The sequence below is a fragment of the Osmia lignaria genome, chromosome 3 (assembly GCF_051020975.1).
Source record: "Osmia lignaria lignaria isolate PbOS001 chromosome 3, iyOsmLign1, whole genome shotgun sequence".
Taxonomy (NCBI): Eukaryota; Metazoa; Arthropoda; class Insecta; order Hymenoptera; family Megachilidae; genus Osmia; species Osmia lignaria.
In genome coordinates this window covers 12,654,077-12,675,597 of record NC_135034.1, presented here as the reverse complement: position 1 = coordinate 12,675,597, position 21,521 = coordinate 12,654,077, and the positions used below count along the sequence as shown (strand labels likewise).

Below are 21,521 nucleotides of genomic sequence, written 5' to 3'. Positions count from 1 at the left end.
TTTATTCTCTTTCGTTATCAGGCTGAAATATGTAGTAAAACTATAAATTAAAGTTTCGTATTTTTATTAAAGCACATATTTGTTTTCATTTTTTAAACGTACAATCATAGAATCGAGTAATAACACCACGCGATATACTGAACGTTTTTTTTTTTTTTTATATCCTACCGAAAGCAAAAAGGATCACCCGCAATGTGAACAGCGGTGCGAGTATATTAATCGGAACAATTGAGGTCAAAGCAATCGGTGATTTAGCAAAAAAGAGACCTATAAGAAGATATACACGAGCGACATATATATTATTATTATTATTATTATTTTTTTTTTCTTTAATATTATTTTATATACTGAAAAGCAACGAAAGTAAAAGAAACGTGGAATTCGGAAGTTTAACGCATTAAATCGTGATATTTATGTTAAAAGTTAAAAGGGAAATGGAGGACTCTTTTTAACACCATTCGTATTATTGCTTAACCAAGTCTTTGCAAAAGGTCGCTTATGTACGTAGAAGGATTTGTTATATCTTCCAACAAGCCTGAAACAAAAGTGTGAAAAGTAATGAAAAATTAGAAAAGCCCCGTCGTCGTCGTCGTCGTCGTATTATTATTCTTACCGAGAACATCAGAAAATTCTTCGAAAGATGTACAAGGTAAGAGTTCGTCGCGATAAGTAGCAAGTACGCGTTCCGATGCCTTTAGCATGGCTTCATCGTTATGTCTGATGTATTCGGCCAAAACCGATGGCCATTGATCGTCTGTCGATACGTTGACTTTCTGAAATAGTAAATAATGTAAGTAAGGAAATGATGGATTTATAAAAATAAAACACTGTATCGCGTTTCGAACATACCTTGAAGAAATTGGCATAAATAGAATCGATTAGCCCAAAAAAGATGAACGCGCTTTTGTATACCGCGTAATGCTTCACGGTTACATCGGCAATGGTCTTGGTCGCAGCTGACGGTGAAATGTATCGTTGATGAGCAAGAATAATCAATCTATTGAAATGAGCAAGTCTATGGGTATTCCAGCGGGCTGGTGTAAGAAGCAAAAGTGACATGGTGCATTGGTAAAATGGTCCTTCGGCTTCGTAACAACTCTCGAGCCAGCTGGGTCCAGGAGGTGTTTCCAAGTATCCCATTAATGTTTTGTCTGCTCGAGGTGCTGCTCTTGTGCTGCAACCAAGTATTGAAGACACAGTATTTGTGAAATTTCAAAGAAGCTTGATTTCAATAGAAAGTTATAATATTTACGTACGTGTTAATTACGTAAAGAGCCGTGTGAACGAGATACGGAAGCAAATGCATATTCGACTGAGGTCCTCCTCCACCGCTATCCTCGTGGAAACTTTTCTCTTGAGCGAATCGTAGCAATAACAATTTCAGGTCATGAACGGTGGATGGGTAGGATATGTCTCGATGGCTGGTACACTCTTGTAGATAGGTATTGTGTCTGGCTAGGCAACCAGCGAAAGCTGATTCCAAAACTTGAGGTCCCCATAACGGCAACAGTCCGTTACACTTGGTGTTGGCATTTTGTAAAGCCGCGCTTTCCCATTCGTCTCTGGCGCGCGCTAATCTTACCGCCGACATATGGCAGTCAACGTGAACGACGTTAAAGTGGGTAACAGTTGTGTAGCCTACCGTCTTTCTCTGTTTCGTTTCAAACTCTTCCACGTTGCAACGTTTCGAGAAGGTGTATATGCCCAAAACCTGTAAGAGAATAAGAGGAATACACGATTGATGGATGTATGAATGGGATGAATCGATGGATGAAATGGAAAAAAAGAAAGAGAAAAAGAAGTTGTAAAGCAAGGAAAAAAAGTAGCAAACGTACCATGTTCGGTTTAAATTTGTACCCTTCCCGGCAGATAACGCAAACTAACCCTGTTTCGTCTCCTAGATCTTCCATTTGTTGAAGAATCGTTCCGCTAGCCATTACTTGACCCTTATCGTTCGTTTGCATTCCCAACGCGCCCAACTGTCTCTCTCGCATGGCCATTGCCAAGCGTTTCTTCTCGCTACGAGTATGTTGTCGAGCCTCCTCGATCAATTCAGCGACGCGTTTGTTGGTGCACAATGCTTCCAATAGATTCTCCGCCAACGAGCCGACGTGCTCGTCCGAGGATACCTGTTCGAGTCGGTGAATGATGCTGATGGTCACCTGGGAGACAGCGAGTTGCGTGGGCTCGTGATCGGTTGCTAGGCCGGTAAGAAAGCGTAGAATGTATTTTAGGGCCGGCTTCGATATGAAATCCTTCAGCTCGTCGCTGTCCGTTCTCAAGAGCGTGGGTTTTACGCAAGGGGCGTGTACGGTTATATACTCGAAGGCGTGTTCGACGATTCCCATGCCGATCATGTAATCCTTTAGTGTATTACCGATTGCGTTGCGCTCGATAGCTTGGGTTAGAATACAGAAGAGTTCGAGCTTCTGCTCGTCATCCGGCGTGTGTTCAAAGTCGAATTTATAAAAGTTCAGGACAGGCTTGAAGTAATCGTAAAGGAGGGCCATTTTCTCGGTATTCCCGTAAGTAAGCGCTGCCAATACGCGGGCAACGTGAGCCAATACGTTGCTACTTTGTCTGACAGCGGTCGATTGGGTGCAAGATAGAAGGGCCTTTACGTGTTCCGGTCCGCCCAATGTACGGGAGAATATCTGAAACGTTGAGAGGGGTTGCGAGGCGGCGTGCGTTAAAATCGTTTCCATTATGTCCAACAGCTGTTCTGTAACCTTTGCCTGGGAATTGTCTGATTCGGTGGCAAGACAACGTTGCAGCACGTCGAGCAACACCGTAACCGCTCCGAGTTCTGGCTTGCTCAACACCTCTTGGTTCCTCTTCACCTTTACCGATAGACGAAACAGCTTGAGGAGAACTTGAAGTAGCGGACGGGCTCGATTCACATCCTGGATGGCCGCTAAACGATTCAGCATCACCTCGAGGCCACCGCACTCGGCAAGAACGTTCGCCATTTTATAAACTTCCTCGTTGTTCACTTCCTGTTCGCTGTTAGCGTTCAGGCTCTCAACGAACTCCTCGGTAGCGTCACCGAGTAATCCTCGCATTCGATAGACGACACGCATCGCGTCGCATTCCCCACCCTCCATTACCCAGATCTTTTTGTACACTTCCTTCACCGGTAAATCCAGACTGACGATCTTGTTGTTTACCAACAGTTCCATTCCGTTGTCGTCCTCCAGCAGAGCGACTAGCTCGCAATCCTGACAGATTTTATTCTTCACGTCCCTCATCAACGGCCCTAATCCAGGTTCGAGGCTGCTGTAAGGATTTCCCAACATTCTGCCTTGAAGAAAGTCTTCTTGTTGCGAATCCTTCTCGAGGGTTAAAAAGAATTCACCTACGTCGTTCTCCTCTGGATAAATGATCGAGCATAGCCGTTCGAAGATAAACACCGGTGTACGTACATCCTCGACGCTGTACTTTTGCACCGTTTCCACGCAGATCGCCATAAACGCTTTCGTCTCCTCCTCGGTACCGGTGGTCATCTCCTCGAGAAGCTCGAGCAGTTTCTCTTGCGTGTCGTCGATCAGTCTCGTTCGCTGAACGACCAGCCTCCTCAGGGATAAATAACCATTGAGAACAGCGGCTACCAGCCGACCCTTGTACTGTTGTTTTATGTTCTCCTGTTCGAGGAACGTAGCCATCAATTCTGTAAGCATCTTTAGGGAATAACCTTGAGCCAGATCACTGGTCAGAGTCGTTTCTTCCAACCGGTGGAGCTCCTCGATTTCCCTGGTCAGAAGATCGGCGAGCAATGTCATCACCCCTCGTACTGCCAGGAACTGTTTCCACGGTGGTTGCCGTATCAAACTTTGGTACAACGCGAGAAATTCGGTGCTGCTTTCGCCGGCTGTACGCAACTCTTCCAAGTAACAGGTCAACAATACCAACACCTCCTTCTTCCGTTCTGTTCCTTGACAGAGACTCTCGATCATGTTGCAGGCGACTTGTCGAGCTAGTCGAGAACTCGGATTGAATAGGACTTCCTTCAGCCAAGCGCCATCGGCCAATTTCAATGGCTGAACTCCTTGCTGTTGTTGCCTTCTATTGCATCTATTACGCCATCTGTGTCCATATTTTTCCATTAAATAGAGTACTCGTGTTTCCTCCTTCTTCAACGGCTTCGTCGTCGATTCCGTCGACTTTTTGCTTTGTGGCATACGACGAATCCATTCGGAATAGGAATGCTTTGGGTCCCCGTTTAACCATTTCCCCACATCGATGGTCACGCATTCGGGCACCTGTACGGTTGCCAATGATTCTATACTCTTGTCTTTGTTCTTTTTCGAGACCGGTTGCTCCGGTTTCACCAGGCCCTGGAGTATCTTTAAGCAGGGTAAAATGATACTCTCCATAACAACGGGGCTTTTTGATTCCTTGCAAGCCATTAGGAACAATTGCATGATGCAGCGAAGTTTTTGCTCCCAGCATGCATCTTCCTTTTGAATAAGGGCAGCCAATAGAGCCATTTCGTGTCGTACCGCCAGTGCCAGGTCCGAAGTAGAGACTCGACCACGAAGCATCAACGTGATACGACCGGTCAACAGAGAGCACAGTTCTTTAGTGGATTGAGCGTTATCCGTAGTTACGAGACAAAGCAACTGTCTCACCTCTTCCTGCATCTGAACCGTACCCTTGCGTAAATTATGTTCGACCAGTTCTTGAATCAAGCCCTGTTTGCACAACACGTCTTTAGCGACTTGATTGGTAGCCAGAGCCCGTAACAAGGTGAGACAGTGTTCCGTGGCTGCGGTAGCGCAACCGTAACAACGACCTATACTCTGAGGATTCACAGTTGCGATCGGGGCTGGTGTACTCGCTGAGCTACTGCTTATCGACGTCGTGGTTGTGTTTGTGGTTGTCACCGTCGTTGACGTCGCTGCCGCTGTCGACGTCGATGTCGATGTCGATGTCGATGTTCTCAAACATTCTTCCTTGGGATTTGATGAATCAGCGATAACGATGGTGGTGGTGGTGGTGGTGGTGGTGGTGATGGTGTTTGAGGAACTACTACCACTGCCGGTTACCATCTGACCTCGTTGCTGTCGGTCGTATGCTACCAATTCTCGTCGGCAAGCCAACACCCTTTGGATGATTTTGCTCAATTCTTCAAACGAAGTTTTACATTCGCCACAATATCTTTGAGCGAGCAGTTGTATAGCTCTGTTTACTTGTGTACTTCCGCTAGACACCTGAATAGCGCTGCTACTGCCACCATCTTCGAGGGTGCGATCCAACCGATGTTCCGATATTTTAACCAACAACATTTCCAAAGTCGGTTTATTCGATATTAAATTCTTGTACACCCTGTCAGCTTTCTCGAGCAAAGCATTGATCGTTGCTACAGTTTTCTTCCGATCGTCGTCGCTTTCGATCGGATCGACGGCGCAACAGGGTCTTCCGGTTAGCGTGTAGTCAAATTTCGCGTATTTACAGAAACCACAGGCGTGACACAAGAACGGATCCTTCTCATCGTAGTTGATTGCACGACACTTGTGGCATTGAAACACGTTCTCTCCGCAATTTGCGCAGACACCTGGATTTGCTGGTACGTTCGCTGAACAACGTGGACACTGAAGCGTCTCGGAAGAAGCTTGAATGTCCTCGTAAAAATCCGCGTATTCGATCATTAGATTACAAGCAACGATCGGTAAAGGGAACTCCATTTTGATCTCTGTTTGTCCTTGAGCTAACGTTATCTTCTTCGCTTTGTGCCACATGGCAGGTTTATTTTTCAACTCGACCACCGCTTGAACCGAGCGATTATTGTAATATATATTGATCGTGCGCACCATCTTTGTTCTCTTTAAATCACCGATACGAAGAGTGATTCGACTGATCGTGTGACTACCAATTAATTTCACAATCTGCGTCGTTGTCGTAAATTTCGAATCGACTTTGATCGAAGAAAGTTTGATCGTCGTCATTGGAACTTCGGGATTGTTGCACACCAAACAGGGTTCGCTCTCCAAATAATAGCCATCCAATTCGACGAACTGAGCCAAATTTGCATAGAGATTCGCGTTCGGGTGACGCGCAAGCAACTGATTTTGTGCTCTTAAAACCGCAACCGCTTGCTCCATGTAACAGTGCATCTTCTTGTTCGCCTGAGGTGTCTTCAGAGAAAAGTATCCCAACAAGTCCACGAACTGAGCTGCTTTTCTGCCGTATGCAGGCAACAGGGGCCACAGACGCCACAACAAATCTAGCAGAATCTCTTGATCAGCTGGATTGCAATTTCTATATAGGAAAAAGGATTATTTCTTTTTTTCATTTTTTCGCGAATCCTCTTCAGACAACTGGAATAAGACTTACTTGTAAATAGCCAGTATCAGAGAATGAGCCTGCCAGCGTACATTAGTATTGTTCGTTTCGAGTAAAAAAGTCTGAATGAATCTAGTTAGCAGATTCGGAGATACTTGCTTCTGAATCTGTTCAACTAAAGCTAAGCATTGAGTTTCCTCGAATTTAGCTTCCGTATCAGAATCTTCAGACTTTTCGCGCTCTCGTCTCTCTTTGCTTCCTGCACTTGCTGCTTTCGACTCCTATGTACGGTATATATATACATTATTAAATAATTAACTAAATATATGGTATACACGTAAATTTGTATGTAATACATATCGTTACCTTCGTTTTACTATCCTTCGTCTCCTTCGACTTGTTACTCGAACATATAGCGCACTGCAATAGCTGCAGCACCGTAGGGCTGACACCCTCGTCTAACAGCGTTGATATAGTAAACAGATAAGACAGCACTGTGTTCTGTTTCAAACAGAATCGTTGCCAATTTCCCGTACGGCTTGTAGCAATCTCGACGCAACATTTGAGGTGTTCGATTAATTCCACCAAAGAATCGTACGGCAAATTGATGGAATGTGGACGCGTTTGAAGAGGGTCAAATCCGCCGGCGGTACAACACTGCTGTACCGACTACACTCGCAAAGATAGACAATTTTATTTTCTCACTACAGTTAATTATAATTGATTTGAAAATAGGCTTACCTGAACGTGGGAAATTAGAGCGTGCAAATCCCGTAACTGTCTGTACTTTTCTTTGTTACCACAGATGAAAAGAAGTAACTTGCGTACTTGACGTCTAACCAGAGGCGTTTGATACGACATCATGTATTCGCACAGGTAAAAGTACCATGGCTGTTCAAACGCTGCTTGTGACGAATTATTTTCTGCATATTTGTGCACTTGATAAGGTAATCTCAATACTATTTCAGTTAATAACTGAGGGTACGGTTCGAATATGTCACCGGCATGACCTTTCACGTGTTGCCGCAAAAAGAATGGTGACATATCTGGTAGCGAAGTCGTGAGATGTTCTTTAAGTAATTGGCCGCCGAGAATAGTTCCTGTTTCCTCCGTCGATGTCCTGTTCCAAAAAAAAAACAATAAATAACACGTATAATAATAATAATAATAATAATAATAATAATAATAATACATGACACGAGTCAGTATGATAGTTTTTTGATAATTGAAAAATATTTTACTTACGTTTTCCAATATTCCAACAATGCTTTCAATAACGTCAAACAATAGTCAATTACTCCTGCTTTGCTGAGTATTCCAGCTGCCATTTGAGAAACGAAATTTGAATTTTCGCTCTGTGTTTTAGCAGTATACTTTGAACGAGACATTAAAACACCTGAAAGAGTAAAGAATTATATATGTGTAAGAATATAAGAAATTGAAAGCAACGACGATTAGATTTTTTTTTCGATACTCACTTAACAGTCGCATAATAACCAAATGAACTTCTCTCTTATTACTGCGCTGACATATATTTGTTGTATCCGGTTTATCCATTTCTAATTCTTTTACTAATATTCGAAGCAGTCGTTCGACGCAAGCTCTGTCTTTGTCGTCTTGTCCATCCAAGTCGGCCGTTAACATTAATAAAACCTAAAGCAGATATTTCGTTAACTCGATTAAAAGAAGGAACTGAATCGAATCGAATCGAATCGAATCGAATCGGACAAACCTGCATAAATGGGATTGCCAAGACACCGGGTACGTTTGTTAAATTTGGTATAAATTGCATAAGTTTGTCGAGTAACAGCAAGCGAACGGTATGCAGCTTTGCTGTATTTTCGCAACTGGTATCATTTTCCTGTTCGGTAACGTGCTCCTGTTCCGTACCTTCTTCTTGTTCGATGACCTAATAGAATGATTTGCGACCCTTATAATATGTCGAAACTTTTGCTTATTGTTAGACGATAGGACGAGAGGAAAGAAGAAGAAAAAGGGAGAATGATCTTATTCGTACTCTCGTTGGTAGAGAAATGGTAGAGAAATGGTAGAGAAATGGTAGAGAAATGGTAGAGAAGAAAATTATAAAGAAAGTGAGCGAATGAAATAAATGATCGGCAGTGAGTGAAACGCGGCGGAATGACGGAAGAAGCACTTACGGTGAAAGCCGTGGGAACACCGACGGAATTAATTTCAGTACGTGGTGCTTGGTGGTTGACTGTAATTCCTCCGATCGGAGGTATAGAGTCGGGACCATTGTCGCCGTAAGCGGAACTCCTTCCCGATACGTTATGTTCCCCCGTCATACTGTCTACAGCACTTGCTCCGCTTTCGCTTCCACCGCTCTCGCTACCCTTGCTACCACCACTACCGCCCTGACATAAAATATATTCGAAACGTTACTATCCTTCTCCCTCTTCCCCCTTCTACTATTTTGCTCTGATTTCAATTACGCGCAATTAAGAGGAAAACAGGCTCACTTGTTCTGCAGGAGATGTCCTTAACGTGCTACCATCGGTAGCGGCAGTTGATCCCTCGTCGTCAGAACCACCAGCAGATGCTGTCGTATCTGAATAATGTCCTCCACCTTCCTGACTCTGGGGATATGGACAAAATAATGATCGAAGATTAAAAAAAAGTTTGAGGCACTCGATATACGTGTACTTACTTGACTGGTGGTTTGAACTTGAACCAAACCCTGTGCTGCTAACGTTTGTAGACTCTGCAATGCTGGTCCACTCAAGTTTTGAAGGTTCTCCAGGCCTTGTAAGTTGGATACGTTTTGTTGAAATCCTTGTCGTAGTACTTGCAAATCGGCACCTCCTCCCTCATCTTGTAAGCTAAGCGCGATCGCTAGTTCCATCATTGCCTCGTCGTCGGTGTCTGGTGGTACGTCTAATATTTGTGAAAAACTTCCGGAGCTTAGTAACGTTTCAAAGGAATTTACAGCCCCTCTTGTAGTCGCTGATCCGCTGCTGCTACTGGCAGCAGCGCTACTGCTACCAGTCGCGTTTCTAATCGTAGCAGTGGATGTCGTCGCAGCACCGCTTGCAGATGAACTAGATCCTTGATTGCTCTCCGCAGCTAGCACCACCGCTAGAGGATCCACCGATCCTACAGAATCAACCTCCAAATGTTGTTCAGTTTCAGCCGATGATGTTGTCGGTGCCGGAATAGGGGTTGAAGCGGACGACGCTACTGCTATCGCCTCTCGATGCGATTGTCCGGAGGAGGATGATGGCTTTTCTTCACCATCTACGGCTGTTCCTGTTTAGTTTGCACAAATGTATGTATTTATGTATGCATGTAGACAGAATGTAGACGAAACGAGTAAAGAAAATACATGGGAATATTGTATACCTGGAGTACTACAATTGGGTGGAGTTGGTATGTAAACTCTTCTTTTCTTATATCTTGGTCTTAGAACGCGAATTATCGCCTGTTTAGCGGTAAAACTGATCGTGGTATCGGATGAGAGTAACAACTGTAGATATAGTTTAGCAGCCAAGGGAACATTTTTCTCAACGTCACACGTGGTGAATGCATGGATTATTTCAACTATCGCGTGAATCGTTCCTTCGGCATGAGTCAGTCCTGGGACTACAACAGGCGCCAGAGCCATATTCTTTGGATACGCCATATGCAAAGCCCACAGTATCTCCATAAGCTGAACGATCAAGTGCTGCTGTTGGTTTCCATCGACGGTTTTGCAGGATTGGCTAACATTTTGTCGATCCTTTTCAAAAATAGCTATGTTTGTCTCGTCTATCGACTTATTTGTATACTGATCGGTAAATTTAGCAAGGTTTTGTGGTCGTGAAACGGAAATACTTCGAACAATCAATACAAGCCTGTAATAGTTTTCCGCGTCAATGTCCCGCGCGTCGTTCAGCTCTCGCATCGTTTTTAACGAATCTAGTACATGAGAGAGTAGCGCATGATCCTGAAAAACAATTCATCTTTAAAATAACTTGTTCGTTAAATAACTTGCTATTATTTACCTTATGGAGATGATATGCCTGTTTGGATGAATGCAATGCCGCAAGAAGAGCAGTTGTATGAATTTGCACCAAAGGCGGAGTCGGCAATATTAACAACTTTGACGCCACGTCGACGGCCGTAGCCTTTAACGATAATTTGTTTTCATCGTTGGTAGGAATATTGAAGGACAATTCCAGTACTTCCAACATGCCCGCAACCATTCTACAACAAGACAATAATAATTAACGTAACTTTCCAAGATTCTTTTATTTATTGCCAACAATAGGATAACAACATAATGAAACATATTTTATACTATTAACTAATAAAATTCGTTACATTTCAATCAACTTCTTACCTTTCGATATTAAGGGAATTGGCCTTCCTCGAGCTAACGCATTATGCAACGATAAAAAAAAAAAAAAGATTTCGTTGTAACACGGTTAAGAAAGATTTACTATATTTCAAATGACAAGACACAACTAGTATGTACTTGATATTATTTTTCACCTACCTATCAACAGACGATAAAGGAGCAGGTGCAACCAGAGCACTGTCCGTATCATTGTTTATAGCGGTTACTGGTGCAGATGTAGACTGGCCAGATGGAACATCCTCTATCTCTTCCGGCCAACCAAACGCGTCTTTCGTTTTACCGTATCTAAAAATGTAACACAAACACGATAATAATAAGATAATAAGTGCAATTGAAACTATTTGAGATGAAGAATAAGACTTACATTTTAATGGAATCCACCATAATGACACCCTCAGGATCTTGAGACGGTCCAAACGTGATGGTTAACTTTTTATCAGCTTGAAGACTCTCTTCCCGCATTAAGGGAATATCAAACCATCGGCTTCTATTCAGTGTTGTGTATATGCTCCTACCAAATACCTAAAGAGACAGAGAGAAATTATTAGAACAGTATTATTTTTTACTTGTACAGTGAAGCATAGTGAAACGTTCAAGACTTTATATAAACACCTCTATATAAACTGGGGCTCTCTGAATATCTTGATTTCCAAGGAGTATCCTAATTCCAGTCATTACCAAAACAGGATCGTTATTGGTAACTTCAACGTTGAATCCCATTGCTTTTGTAGAAACAACGTACATGCCGGTGGTGTTTAATCTATGCTTGATTTGGGCTACATTGTAAATTTGCAACAAGTCGTTGCCACCAAATTCAACGTCGTTCATCACTTGACAATGTTCGAAGAAATCAATGGGAAAACTGATGGAATTCGAAGGTTTTCCAGTCTTGGTTGTTTTCTTTTTTCGAGCTGGTTTTACGTTTGATAACGTACCGATTGGTTGAACCATGGATGACATCCAGTATCCGGTTTGTTCCATTCCGGCCATATGGATCTTTAGACTTCCATCTTCGCATAATAATATCAAAGTTGTACGGTGTTCACCGTTCGAACTCGGATGTCTTATAGCAACCATATCCATTATTTTAGCCTTTGCTGGGATCACTTTAATCTCTTGAATCATTATCGTGTCCGGTTTGATCATCAATATAACAGGATTGTTTGTTGTTTGTATAACTGAACAAATCAGTCCAGGATGATTTGCTACCTCGCTCCATTGACAGAGTGGTTGTGGTTGATTGATATTCGATTTGTTACCGTTCGAACTTTTATTACCAGCGAGATTGATTTGGAAAACGGTCGTTAGTTCGGTATCCATGTACTTGAGAGGCGCGATGAAACTTTTACCACCCGTGTAACTGAAGAAAAGCAATTGCAAAGCATGGGAATAATAAATTGATACACCACCACCGCCAACTTGACCAGTATCCTTTATTTCCGGATGATAGATATCAAGGGTATTGGTCACGTAGAACGGCCCGTGTTTCGCTAAACTTTCTTCGTCCATTACTTGACTGTAAATGTATCCAGCCGACGACATTATTAACAAGTAAAATACACCGTCTTCGGAGTACATGAACGTACAGTCCCGTATTTTTCCAGTCGGTACTAAAAAGTAATACTGAGGGCAAAGCGCGTCCTTAGCAAGATCATAAATTTTGACAAAGTCCGCGGTGACCAATGCCAGCTGAGTTTGCGATCCAGGCAGCCAAATCGCTTTTATTATGAAATTACCAGTTTCCAATTGAGGATGCAAAACTAAATGATCAGAGACCGTTCCAGATGTATTGAAGGTTAATACATGACAGTCTTTGAAACCACAAACGGCCAGGAAATCTTCGTTCCATTGATTACCAGTTATGGAGAGTACGGTAAAAGGTACAGGCGCCGAAGCGAGCCTAGTTAAGGTCAGTTTTCTTTTCGACGAATCGGGTTGTTTTAACAGAGCGCTCAACTGTAACACCGTTATCTTCCCTTTTTCATGCGAGACCGCTAGATGCTGCCTTTTACCGTTTGGCGACGACAGACAACACATTGCGACTCGACGTATCATATGCGCGGACAATAATTGTCTGATAGTTTGTCCCTGATCTCCAGAATAGTTCATTCGAACATTTTCAAATGCACCCTCTTGCGATCCCAATGTCGGAAGCGTCAATTGATCGGTGTATTCAAACTTTTTATCCATCGTATGTAATTGTTTCAGTGCCGTTTGAGCACGGGCGTGACAACCAACCGCCGAGTTCTTTTTGCATGACGCATCCACCACTGGTAGCAACGTACCGGTCAAATCTACCAACGATGAAACTAAACCAGCCTTCCAGAGATGACTTTGTATCCACTCTTTCGATGATTCCAGCTGCCTCGCTAAATACGCGTGCCTTTGTTTATCGCGTCCTTGTTTTTCCTGTTTGTCAGAGAAATAAAATGGGCTGGAAGTTCTTCGTCGCAAACTATTCGTGAGGAACAGATCGCCGCGATTATCTTGAGAGGAATGTTTGTGCGCATTGCTGTAACTGCTGGGGCCAGCGGTGACAACCCCACCGGTGGAACCACTGGTGGAAACAGCTGTACTACTTCCACCGCCAACAGCAACCGCGGCGTTACCACCACCACCACCACCACCACCACCTTGGTGCTCCGACGTTTGAGGACTTCTTTTCGTCAATGCTTGGCAGAAACCGTCGTCTTTCGCTCCGCAATCGCAGAAGAAATTTCCATATTTCGCATAAGTTACATCGTGCCCGCGATGACAGACGCGAGCACAGACTGTGCAAACACCGACCCCGTCTACCATGTTGCAAGTATGGCAATGATACCAATGTTGATTCATAAATTCCTTTTGCGTGATCGTGAACGTACAGAGTTTGTTACAAAGGCTATCCTCGTCGGAATCCTCGGCAGCGCTATCCTCGTCTTCGTGTGGAATTTCATCCACCCAGTCGCTGTCATTTACGTCGTTTACCGGCGTACCACCCTCCCAGGGTGGACTTGTTGCTCGATCTTGAGAATATATCGATTGAGGAGAAATCGCGCTTACTATATCTGCTATATAATTCAATATACAGCAACCAGCCTCGACGAACGGCAATGGTTTATCCAAACTCTGAAGATCTTTATTCATCAATTGTTCTTTGCATAATTCGATCCATTCGATCGCAGCTTTAAACAATAAAGTATGACCCTTTTCGGAACCGGCATCTGCTAACGTCGACATGACGTTCATCAGTTCTGAAAAGCCATTGCCCTCGATCGTTGGGGAAAGAATATGATAAGCCAATGGTATAAGGGCTCGAAGAATCGTCACTGGTACACCTTCGTCCACGCTACTTTTTTCTTTTACTATGTAATTCGTGAGTGCTCGCAAAAGTCGGCTGTTTTCATGCATCGAATGTTGTTGTTGTTGTTGTTGTTGTTGTAATTGCTGTTGCTGTTGTTGCTGCTGCTGCTGCTGCTGCTGTTGATCATCAGTGATGCTTGCCGATTGATTATTACTTACAGAATCATCTGGCAACAAGATCAACCACTGATCTTGTTCGTTATTCGGCGCGTTACTGACTTCGTCAGCTTTTTCTGCATCATCTGTTGTCCCTGTTCCACTAACGGCAACCAACCTATGTGATTTTTAATAATAATCGTTGATAAACATCATGCTGATTAACGAAAATTAATGTTATTCATTCGTTCTAAACTAATACTCACGCATTTGAGGTTACTACCGTAGGTGTTTGAACATTGGTCGATGATGCGCTTGGGGAAATACTTGTTGCTCCTAAGATGACTTGTTTTAACCATGTTTGTAATTTCTCTGTTTCTACGTGAGCTAGGTTCGATACAGATCCACAAAGACGTTCCAATGATCCGTAATTTCCTTTTTCAGCTATCGACATATATACGCAATTCGTAGAAAATTTCAAGTAATAATAAACGTAATAAAAAACGTATAGAAATTCTTTTTTTATCACCATAGTTACCTGTTCTGAATAGCGTGTTGAAGAAACGTAAAACGTATGTAGCGAATTGTTGAGACGACTGTGAAGACGTTATACAGAGCAATACAGAAACAAGAGACCGATTGGTATTGGGCGCAAAGAATAAATCCAAAGCTTTACATCCAACTGGCTTTTCCAACAATTGTTCCCAATATTTGATACACCGTTTCAAAATTTTCTCATCTATCGTGATACTGAAATGAAATGAAATGAAATGAAATGAAATGAAAGAATCGAGCAATCGTTAAATCAAGTAATTATCCACGATAATATGAAAAAAAGTATCTGAAGCAAATACTACATACTTTACAGGATCCTGGGAATCATTGGTATATTCGATTATCAAATTGTACGTGTCACGCAATATAAACAAATGTTCCCGTAGCTGTCGCGTTTCGTTGTCGGTATCGCCTAACATTTTTGTCAAAGCCTTGTTGGTCATATCTTGAAGGTAATCCGTACGAGCGTCCATAGATAATGCGACAAGAATATTCAGCGCCTGAGAACGTATCTCCGAGTTTTCCGGTGCAGTACTAGGACTACAGCAACAAAAAACAAGTTATATACAATTTATCATACACCGTTTCCTGTAAACTCAAATTAAAGAGAAGAAAAGAAAAGGTATGAAAACTTACGTAATATATTCTACTATAAAAGCAACCAAGCTGTGCAACAAATTCTTCAGAGATGGATTAATAGAAAATGTTGGATATTCGGAAAGCGAGCTCACATGATGATTCACAGTTATCAGAATGTAACTTTCAGCCGGTATAATATCATTCGCGTAGGTATTCTGTAATTAATATAATGTAATGTAATGTAATGTAAACAAAAGTACATAGCATGTATGTTTAAACTGCTTACCCATGGTATGTAAGTAACGTTGATGGCTTTCCATTTATCGAGAACTAATTTTACAGAGTTTGGTAGAAAAGTGATCAAGGATGCTTCGGTTGCCCAGTTTGCACCCGCCATCGCAATTATATCATCGAGTACCAAATAGTCTCGTTGACCATATTTACCCTCTTCTTCTAACGACTCGATCATTTGATGAAGTATACTTGATCGACACGAGGCCAAGATAGCCTCGGTTAGAGAAAGAACGTGAGGAAGAATACTAACCATCATTTTGTTTGTATTTGTATTTGTATTTGTATTTGTATTTGTATTTATATTCGTATTTGTATTTGTATTCGTATTCGTATTTGTATTCGTATTCGTATTCGTATTCGTACTTGCAGGTTCCGAACTTTGTGCATTTCTGTATATAAAACAATAATTAGAATTTAAATTTAAATTTTAAACACGTATCGAAAGATGATACAAGATACGAATAACTTACTTTGAACTTTCCACATTCTCGTTTTGATTTTTTGATATACTTTCGTCGAAAAGAACTTGCAATTTACCGATGACTGCTGCCAAAATACATAACGAGCTAAGCTTTGGTAATGCGCTTTTTGGCATTATCTGATCATTGAAATTAGTTTCTGGTTTCAGCGCCGTGATACAATTCTTTGCCACCGTAATATCGTACTTGAGAGCATTGACAGTAGACGATACAGTTTTTAAAAGATTCTCCGCGTACTGAGTATACATTCCTTGCCTAACCAGGTAATCCTAGAGAGGGAGAGACAACGATAACGTGTTATTTTTTAATATGGCACTTTTTTAGGCTAAACAGAATCGGCGATTTACCTTCATCCAACTGGTAAAAGTTTTATAAGCAGCTCTAGGCCCCCAAATCAAAGAGTAAAGCAGCATAGGTCCAGCAGGAATTTCCTCGCCGAGAGCTAGTTTATCCATGTACGGGGTAGAGGGTGGTAACATCAGTAATAAACTATCAATGATTTAAAAATTCAATAAGATCCGAACGAGTACTATACATATACGTATACATATGTATGTGTAACACAGATATAAATTAAGTAGCATTATTTACCGCCAACATATGGAAAAGCAATAACGAATAGCGCATAGACCTAAAAATGTTGACATTTTTTCTTTATCGTCGTTATTAATTTTCTTCTGCATATCTGTCTGATTCAGAACATTCAGGATATCTATTAACGCGTCGACTAAAAGTGGATACTTCATTTTATCCGGTGCGCCCAAAATGAAGTTGCATGCCTGTAAAATTCAATTCATTTCTTCTAATTATATATTAATAATTTTTAACAAATTATATCAACTTTAACAATCTTCATTTAATAGTAACCAATCCATCCAACTTTGGCGTGTCTTGATTATTGAAATCCGTAGTAGAAAGGTTGTAAAATCGTGGCTTCATTGAGAATTCGTCTTGGGTACCGTATTTACGATAATTATCTTCAATTTCGGTCCACGAGGTAAAAATTCGGGCCGTTTGTTTATTACCATCTTTTGCATCACAAACCAGACTTGTCGCCGAAAACAGATTCCACTGAACCTATAATACACAATTGTTTAATCGTTCAGGACGTTGCTTTTATAATAAACACGCTTAAGAAAGAATTTATATTACAAGATAAATGTACAAGATTCTTACTACCACTCAAACGTATCTTTCGATTTGGTGGCCCTGGTATCTTATTGCGTTTCGTTCACAATATGAACAGAGCACATTATTACTTTTGCATTTGATATTAATTAACGTTATTCAAGCTAGCATCGATAACGTGTAAGCTTATATCCCCGTAAAAAAAAAGAAAAATTGAAATAAAGAACAGAGAAAAAGGAAGAAAAAGGAAGAAAAAGGAAGAATAAGGAAAGATTGAATGGTATCTGAGAGAATATAGTGTCGAGGAAATGAATGAGATTTTTAACGAAGGGGAACTAACGTCAAATGCTTTTCCGAGATGATCCCAATCTCAATTAAAAAATATCGACTACTTACTTGTTCGAGTAACGCAGGTGGTGCGTCATAAAGGTGTTTCATCATGTATTCGAGTAATAATAATAATCGTGACAAATGTAATAACTGAGAATCTTTCATAGGTGTTTTAACTGCTTCGCTGCAACGTACAGCGCCGCTACCAGTTACAAGCAATACAGATTTCTTTTGCATTAAATTAAGGGAATGAAATAGAATTAAAACCAGCTGAGCGTGTTCCACGTTTAAATCTGAAAAAGAAAGGGATGGAACCATCAATTGTATCTTAAGCAAGCTGTGCGATTCTCACGGATAAAGAAATCTTAGATTTTACCTTCATTTTCCGCTTCGAATGTAGAAGGTGGATTGCACACGTTCTCCACCATTGTTGTCACCAATCGATGCCATATACTTATGCATGCCGCTTCTTTTTCTGACTGAGGTTTCAGCAAAAGAACCTGTTCCGATTTTGTTAATATTTACAATTAGTTAAAGTTTAAAGATATATAAAACGGATCTGTTCCGAAAAAGGGATACAACACACCTGTGCTAGTACGCTTAACGTTCTCGGATAAACTTGAAGTGGCCAGGTGTACGGAGTTGTACTTTCCGTTCCAGCCCAAGGATTTACGCCTAAATGTTGCAAAAGAGTGCTTTGTAAACTCTCGCTCAATGTATTGCGAGCAAGTAAATTGTGGGTGTAGCGGCTCAAAGCTTGAGAGAATTCAGAGTACATGGTGCCTAAAGTTGCACCATAGAATACCGAGATTGTACCTAAGAACAATACATATAATTAAATTATTAGAGGTAGGAAAGAAATAAACATCGAGAAAAAGTAATGGATAATCACCTGTTTCCGTTCTAGCAGTTTCATGATCTAAATCTCTGATTATTGCTGCTAATATAACCATCTGTTGTTCAACCAAGCCGTTTACTACGTATTCACGCACGTAACAGCTTCTACTACCGATTAAATGTTGATTCATAAATTGAAAAATCTTAGTGGCCAGGGATATGTACTGCAATAAAAAAATGTAATTGATTATCAAGTACCCGTCGTTATTATTGAAAAAAAGAAAGAAAGAAAGGAAAAGTGGATAAAAATTTACTTACACCGTGAGGTTCACGATTGTCAGGAACAATAGTGGTTACTGTTCGTTCGGCGCTGGTTTCGTTACTGGGTTCCTTTGTACCAGTCGCAGGTGATTCGTCGGACGGTGCGATGGTTTCCTCAAACCATAAACCCAAAATGGGTTCGCTGTCCTCCTCTACCGACATAACAGTTTTTTCTGTATAGCGAGAAAACGCATTCACTCTTATGGAATTGATTAAATAATTTCATGAATTTTACAATGGAGAACTATGCATTTGCAGATAATTTTTTTTTTTTTTTTTTTCCATTTATTTCTCAAACCTCTCCTTCTTACCTTCATCGGTAGAATTATCTGAACAACTTAACAGATCCTCGTAATAAGTCGTCGAATCGGACTGACTTAAAGCATCGCCTTCGAAAGGATGCTTCTGTACCCTTTTCAAGGTACAAGCCTGTAAACGATACACATTTATATAGAAAAACGTTGTTGAAATTCAGCAAACGATGAAAACAGCTTTCAACTAACCTTTCTGTAACTAATAGTGGCTAAATAAAACAATAAATGATTAAGCGGTACTGCTTGAAGGAAAGTGACTGCTCTCTGAAGCGCAGTTGCGGTGGACAAAATATCTAACGGTGCTGGCTCAGGTGGAATCGAAGAATCGGCAATCGCTTCGACCGATACATCTTCCAATAGAGCGCTCATTAGGGTGAGCGCATGAGAAGCCAAGGCTACTGAAAGCACTCCAAAACCTTGCTGGCTGAAATCCAATTGTTTTTACGATTCTTTATTAATTTTGATCTGTTGCCGAAACAGCAAAAGATATATTAATATTAACTATGTCTATACATATGTATATCTATATACGTATGTATACGTATACGTATACGTATAATATCTTACACTTTCATCAGATTGACACGAGCAGTTCCATCGCGTGCTTTACTAGGTGATTTTCCCTTTTCTTCCTTACCCTTGTCTGCCGCGCTAAAACTGCTTACTGAAAGTTGAGCTTGCAAACCAGTCACCAACAGCCACACACCAATTAATAAATGATTCTGTAAAATCTGTAACGGAAACGAGAAAAAACAATTTCTTAGAACGTTTGATCGTAATAATTAAGACCGACGTTCGATTAGAATCGTAAATAATCCCTTACATGGCCACCTGCTCGCGTACTGTTTTTTATCACATTCGAGACTAGTCCAAATATTTCGAGGCTCTTTTCGACAACGGTAATTGCCAAACTATCGTATTCTTCTTCCATATTTTTCCCACTTTGATTCATTTGTGTTCCAGCAGAGGTATTTGTACTACATTTTGGCGATACCGCATTCGTTATTCCAACGATGCTGGACGCGGTCGCGTTCGCGATCGAACAATACAGACAAGACATGGTCAGCACCGATAGCTTTTCTAGCTTGACCGTAGTCAGCGGTTCCAATAATGGCAAAGATATTACATTATGCACGATATTAATGTCATTTGCTACGGAATGCAGACTATGGCGTATAGCGTGTGCTTCCGAAGCATTAGCAGGTAAACTGAAACCTTTTTTGTTTAAATACGCTTGATATTTACGAATGTACCGCGACAAGTGTGGAAGATTCAGACACATGTCCAGAAGGATGTCACCTGCACCCATACTTTGGAGAATATTTATATTATTTACAACAAATGTTGTCTGTAAGCAAAGAAAAGGAAATTATATTCTTTAAGCAGCTTAAAATCCTACGCGATACCGTACCTTTGTGTCGGAGTGAGGTTCGTTTGCTGTATTGTCATTGGTAATTTTATTGCTCCCATCGCTGGAACTTTCGATAACACGAGGCACAGACAGCGTAAAGTCTTGTAGAGGCATAGTCAATTGTTCTAGAATGCTATTGGAGAGATCGCATCGTACCCTCGCAGAGTCTTTCGAGGACTGAGAAGAATCTTTTTCAACTCCAGGTGATTGGGACTTGACGCAAGGAGGTATCTTGGAATTTTTTATAGCAGCTATTAAGGCTACTTCATCCGCGGATGAAAGCAACGACTGTCCCATACAAAGGGCACGAATTGGAAGCAACAACTGCTTTGTGCTCAAAATAGTAGGTGTTCCATCACCCAGTTGAATTTCAGACAATTTGTCTACCAAGCGGCCAAGTAATATTCTACACGCTTGACAAACTATCGATATTTGACTTTTGGAAACTGTGAAATAAAATAAAAAAGAGAAAAGAATAAAATGAGATAAATCGCACAATCGCAGAGAGCCGTAACGAAAATCATAAACTTACATGTACTGGCGCAACCGCTGAGATGATCAGCCGTAAGGGCTGCGACAGACGTGTAGAAGGTGTCATATTGTTCTTCGTGAAAGACAAATTTATTTTCGCTAAAAATCATGAAAAAAATAATAATAATAATAATAATAAGAATCGATCTCTTATAGAAACGGTACGAATTGATATCAATTCGTTTCTGAATTGTCATTCCAAATAGGAAAGAATCCTGAACGATTGAATATATCCAGAATATATTCTTTACACAAGGAGCTTGTTTATTTCTAAGAGAATCCTTACCATTTAACGATACTCTTTGCCAATTCAATGACATCGTTTTTATCAAACGATCCATGCGATACTGCTAGTATTGGTTTCATTACTGATGACCACTCATCACTGCCACCGCTCTTGGCCGCCATTTTCGCAACTGTTCGACTTTGTTCGAACTTATCCTCCTCTCTCGACGGCAGCTTTTTACATACACAGTTTCACAAAAAGTTCGCGTAAACGTATCTTTTACGTATCGCGTATCTTCTTCTGTCTCAGCTGCTTGCTCTTCCTTCTCGAAATATCAAACACTTTATAACACGTAAACGTCGTCTACAAAGGTACAACTTACGCCATCTGTCCCGATCTATACATCGCAATAGAAACACGGCGTAAGAAAGCGTGACGC

At 41.2% G+C, this 21,521-nt stretch overlaps 1 protein-coding gene across 5 annotated transcripts; it reads right to left on the bottom strand.

Annotated features, from left to right (window-relative positions):
* Positions 1-314: 314 nt before the first annotated feature.
* On the bottom strand, positions 315-21,474 carry poe (E3 ubiquitin-protein ligase-like protein poe). Of its 5 annotated transcripts, none has more exons than XM_034338328.2 (41): positions 21,143-21,474; positions 20,858-20,955; positions 20,326-20,771; positions 19,738-20,262; positions 19,482-19,645; positions 19,104-19,338; positions 18,912-19,029; positions 18,598-18,773; positions 18,335-18,503; positions 18,029-18,258; positions 17,819-17,942; positions 17,509-17,735; positions 16,852-17,061; positions 16,576-16,763; positions 16,332-16,473; positions 15,976-16,253; positions 15,498-15,894; positions 15,269-15,426; positions 14,939-15,172; positions 14,616-14,827; positions 14,344-14,521; positions 11,252-14,255; positions 11,004-11,161; positions 10,778-10,924; positions 10,622-10,654; positions 10,284-10,485; positions 9,643-10,225; positions 8,951-9,549; positions 8,763-8,879; positions 8,442-8,657; positions 8,015-8,191; positions 7,761-7,935; positions 7,528-7,678; positions 7,024-7,402; positions 6,649-6,951; positions 6,334-6,563; positions 1,836-6,258; positions 1,257-1,711; positions 850-1,174; positions 614-773; positions 315-535 (listed from the first exon to the last, which is right to left on the bottom strand). In XM_034338328.2, the coding sequence occupies exons 1-41, from the start codon at positions 21,262-21,264 to the stop codon at positions 471-473; spliced, it is 16,533 nt and encodes a 5,510-aa protein (XP_034194219.2). In that variant the 5' UTR covers positions 21,265-21,474; the 3' UTR covers positions 315-470. The 5 variants fall into 5 exon arrangements, with proteins under 5 accessions (XP_034194219.2, XP_076549505.1, XP_034194222.2 ...); XM_076693390.1 differs by having other exon boundaries at positions 18,598-18,752; XM_034338331.2 differs by lacking the exon at positions 8,442-8,657.
* Between the last annotated feature and the right edge of the window lie 47 nt (positions 21,475-21,521).

Coding starts and splice junctions, on each gene's coding strand:
- poe (XM_034338328.2), bottom strand. CDS start 21,264: ATGGCGGCCAAGAGCGGTGGCAGTGATGAGTGGTCATCAGTAATGAAA. Junction 17,062..17,508: donor CACCTGCGTTACTCGAACAA/GTAAGTAGTCGA, acceptor TGTGTATTATAG/GTTCAGTGGAATCTGTTTTC. Junction 10,655..10,777: donor CCTTTATCGTCTGTTGATAG/GTAGGTGAAAAA, acceptor ATAATGCGTTAG/CTCGAGGAAGGCCAATTCCC.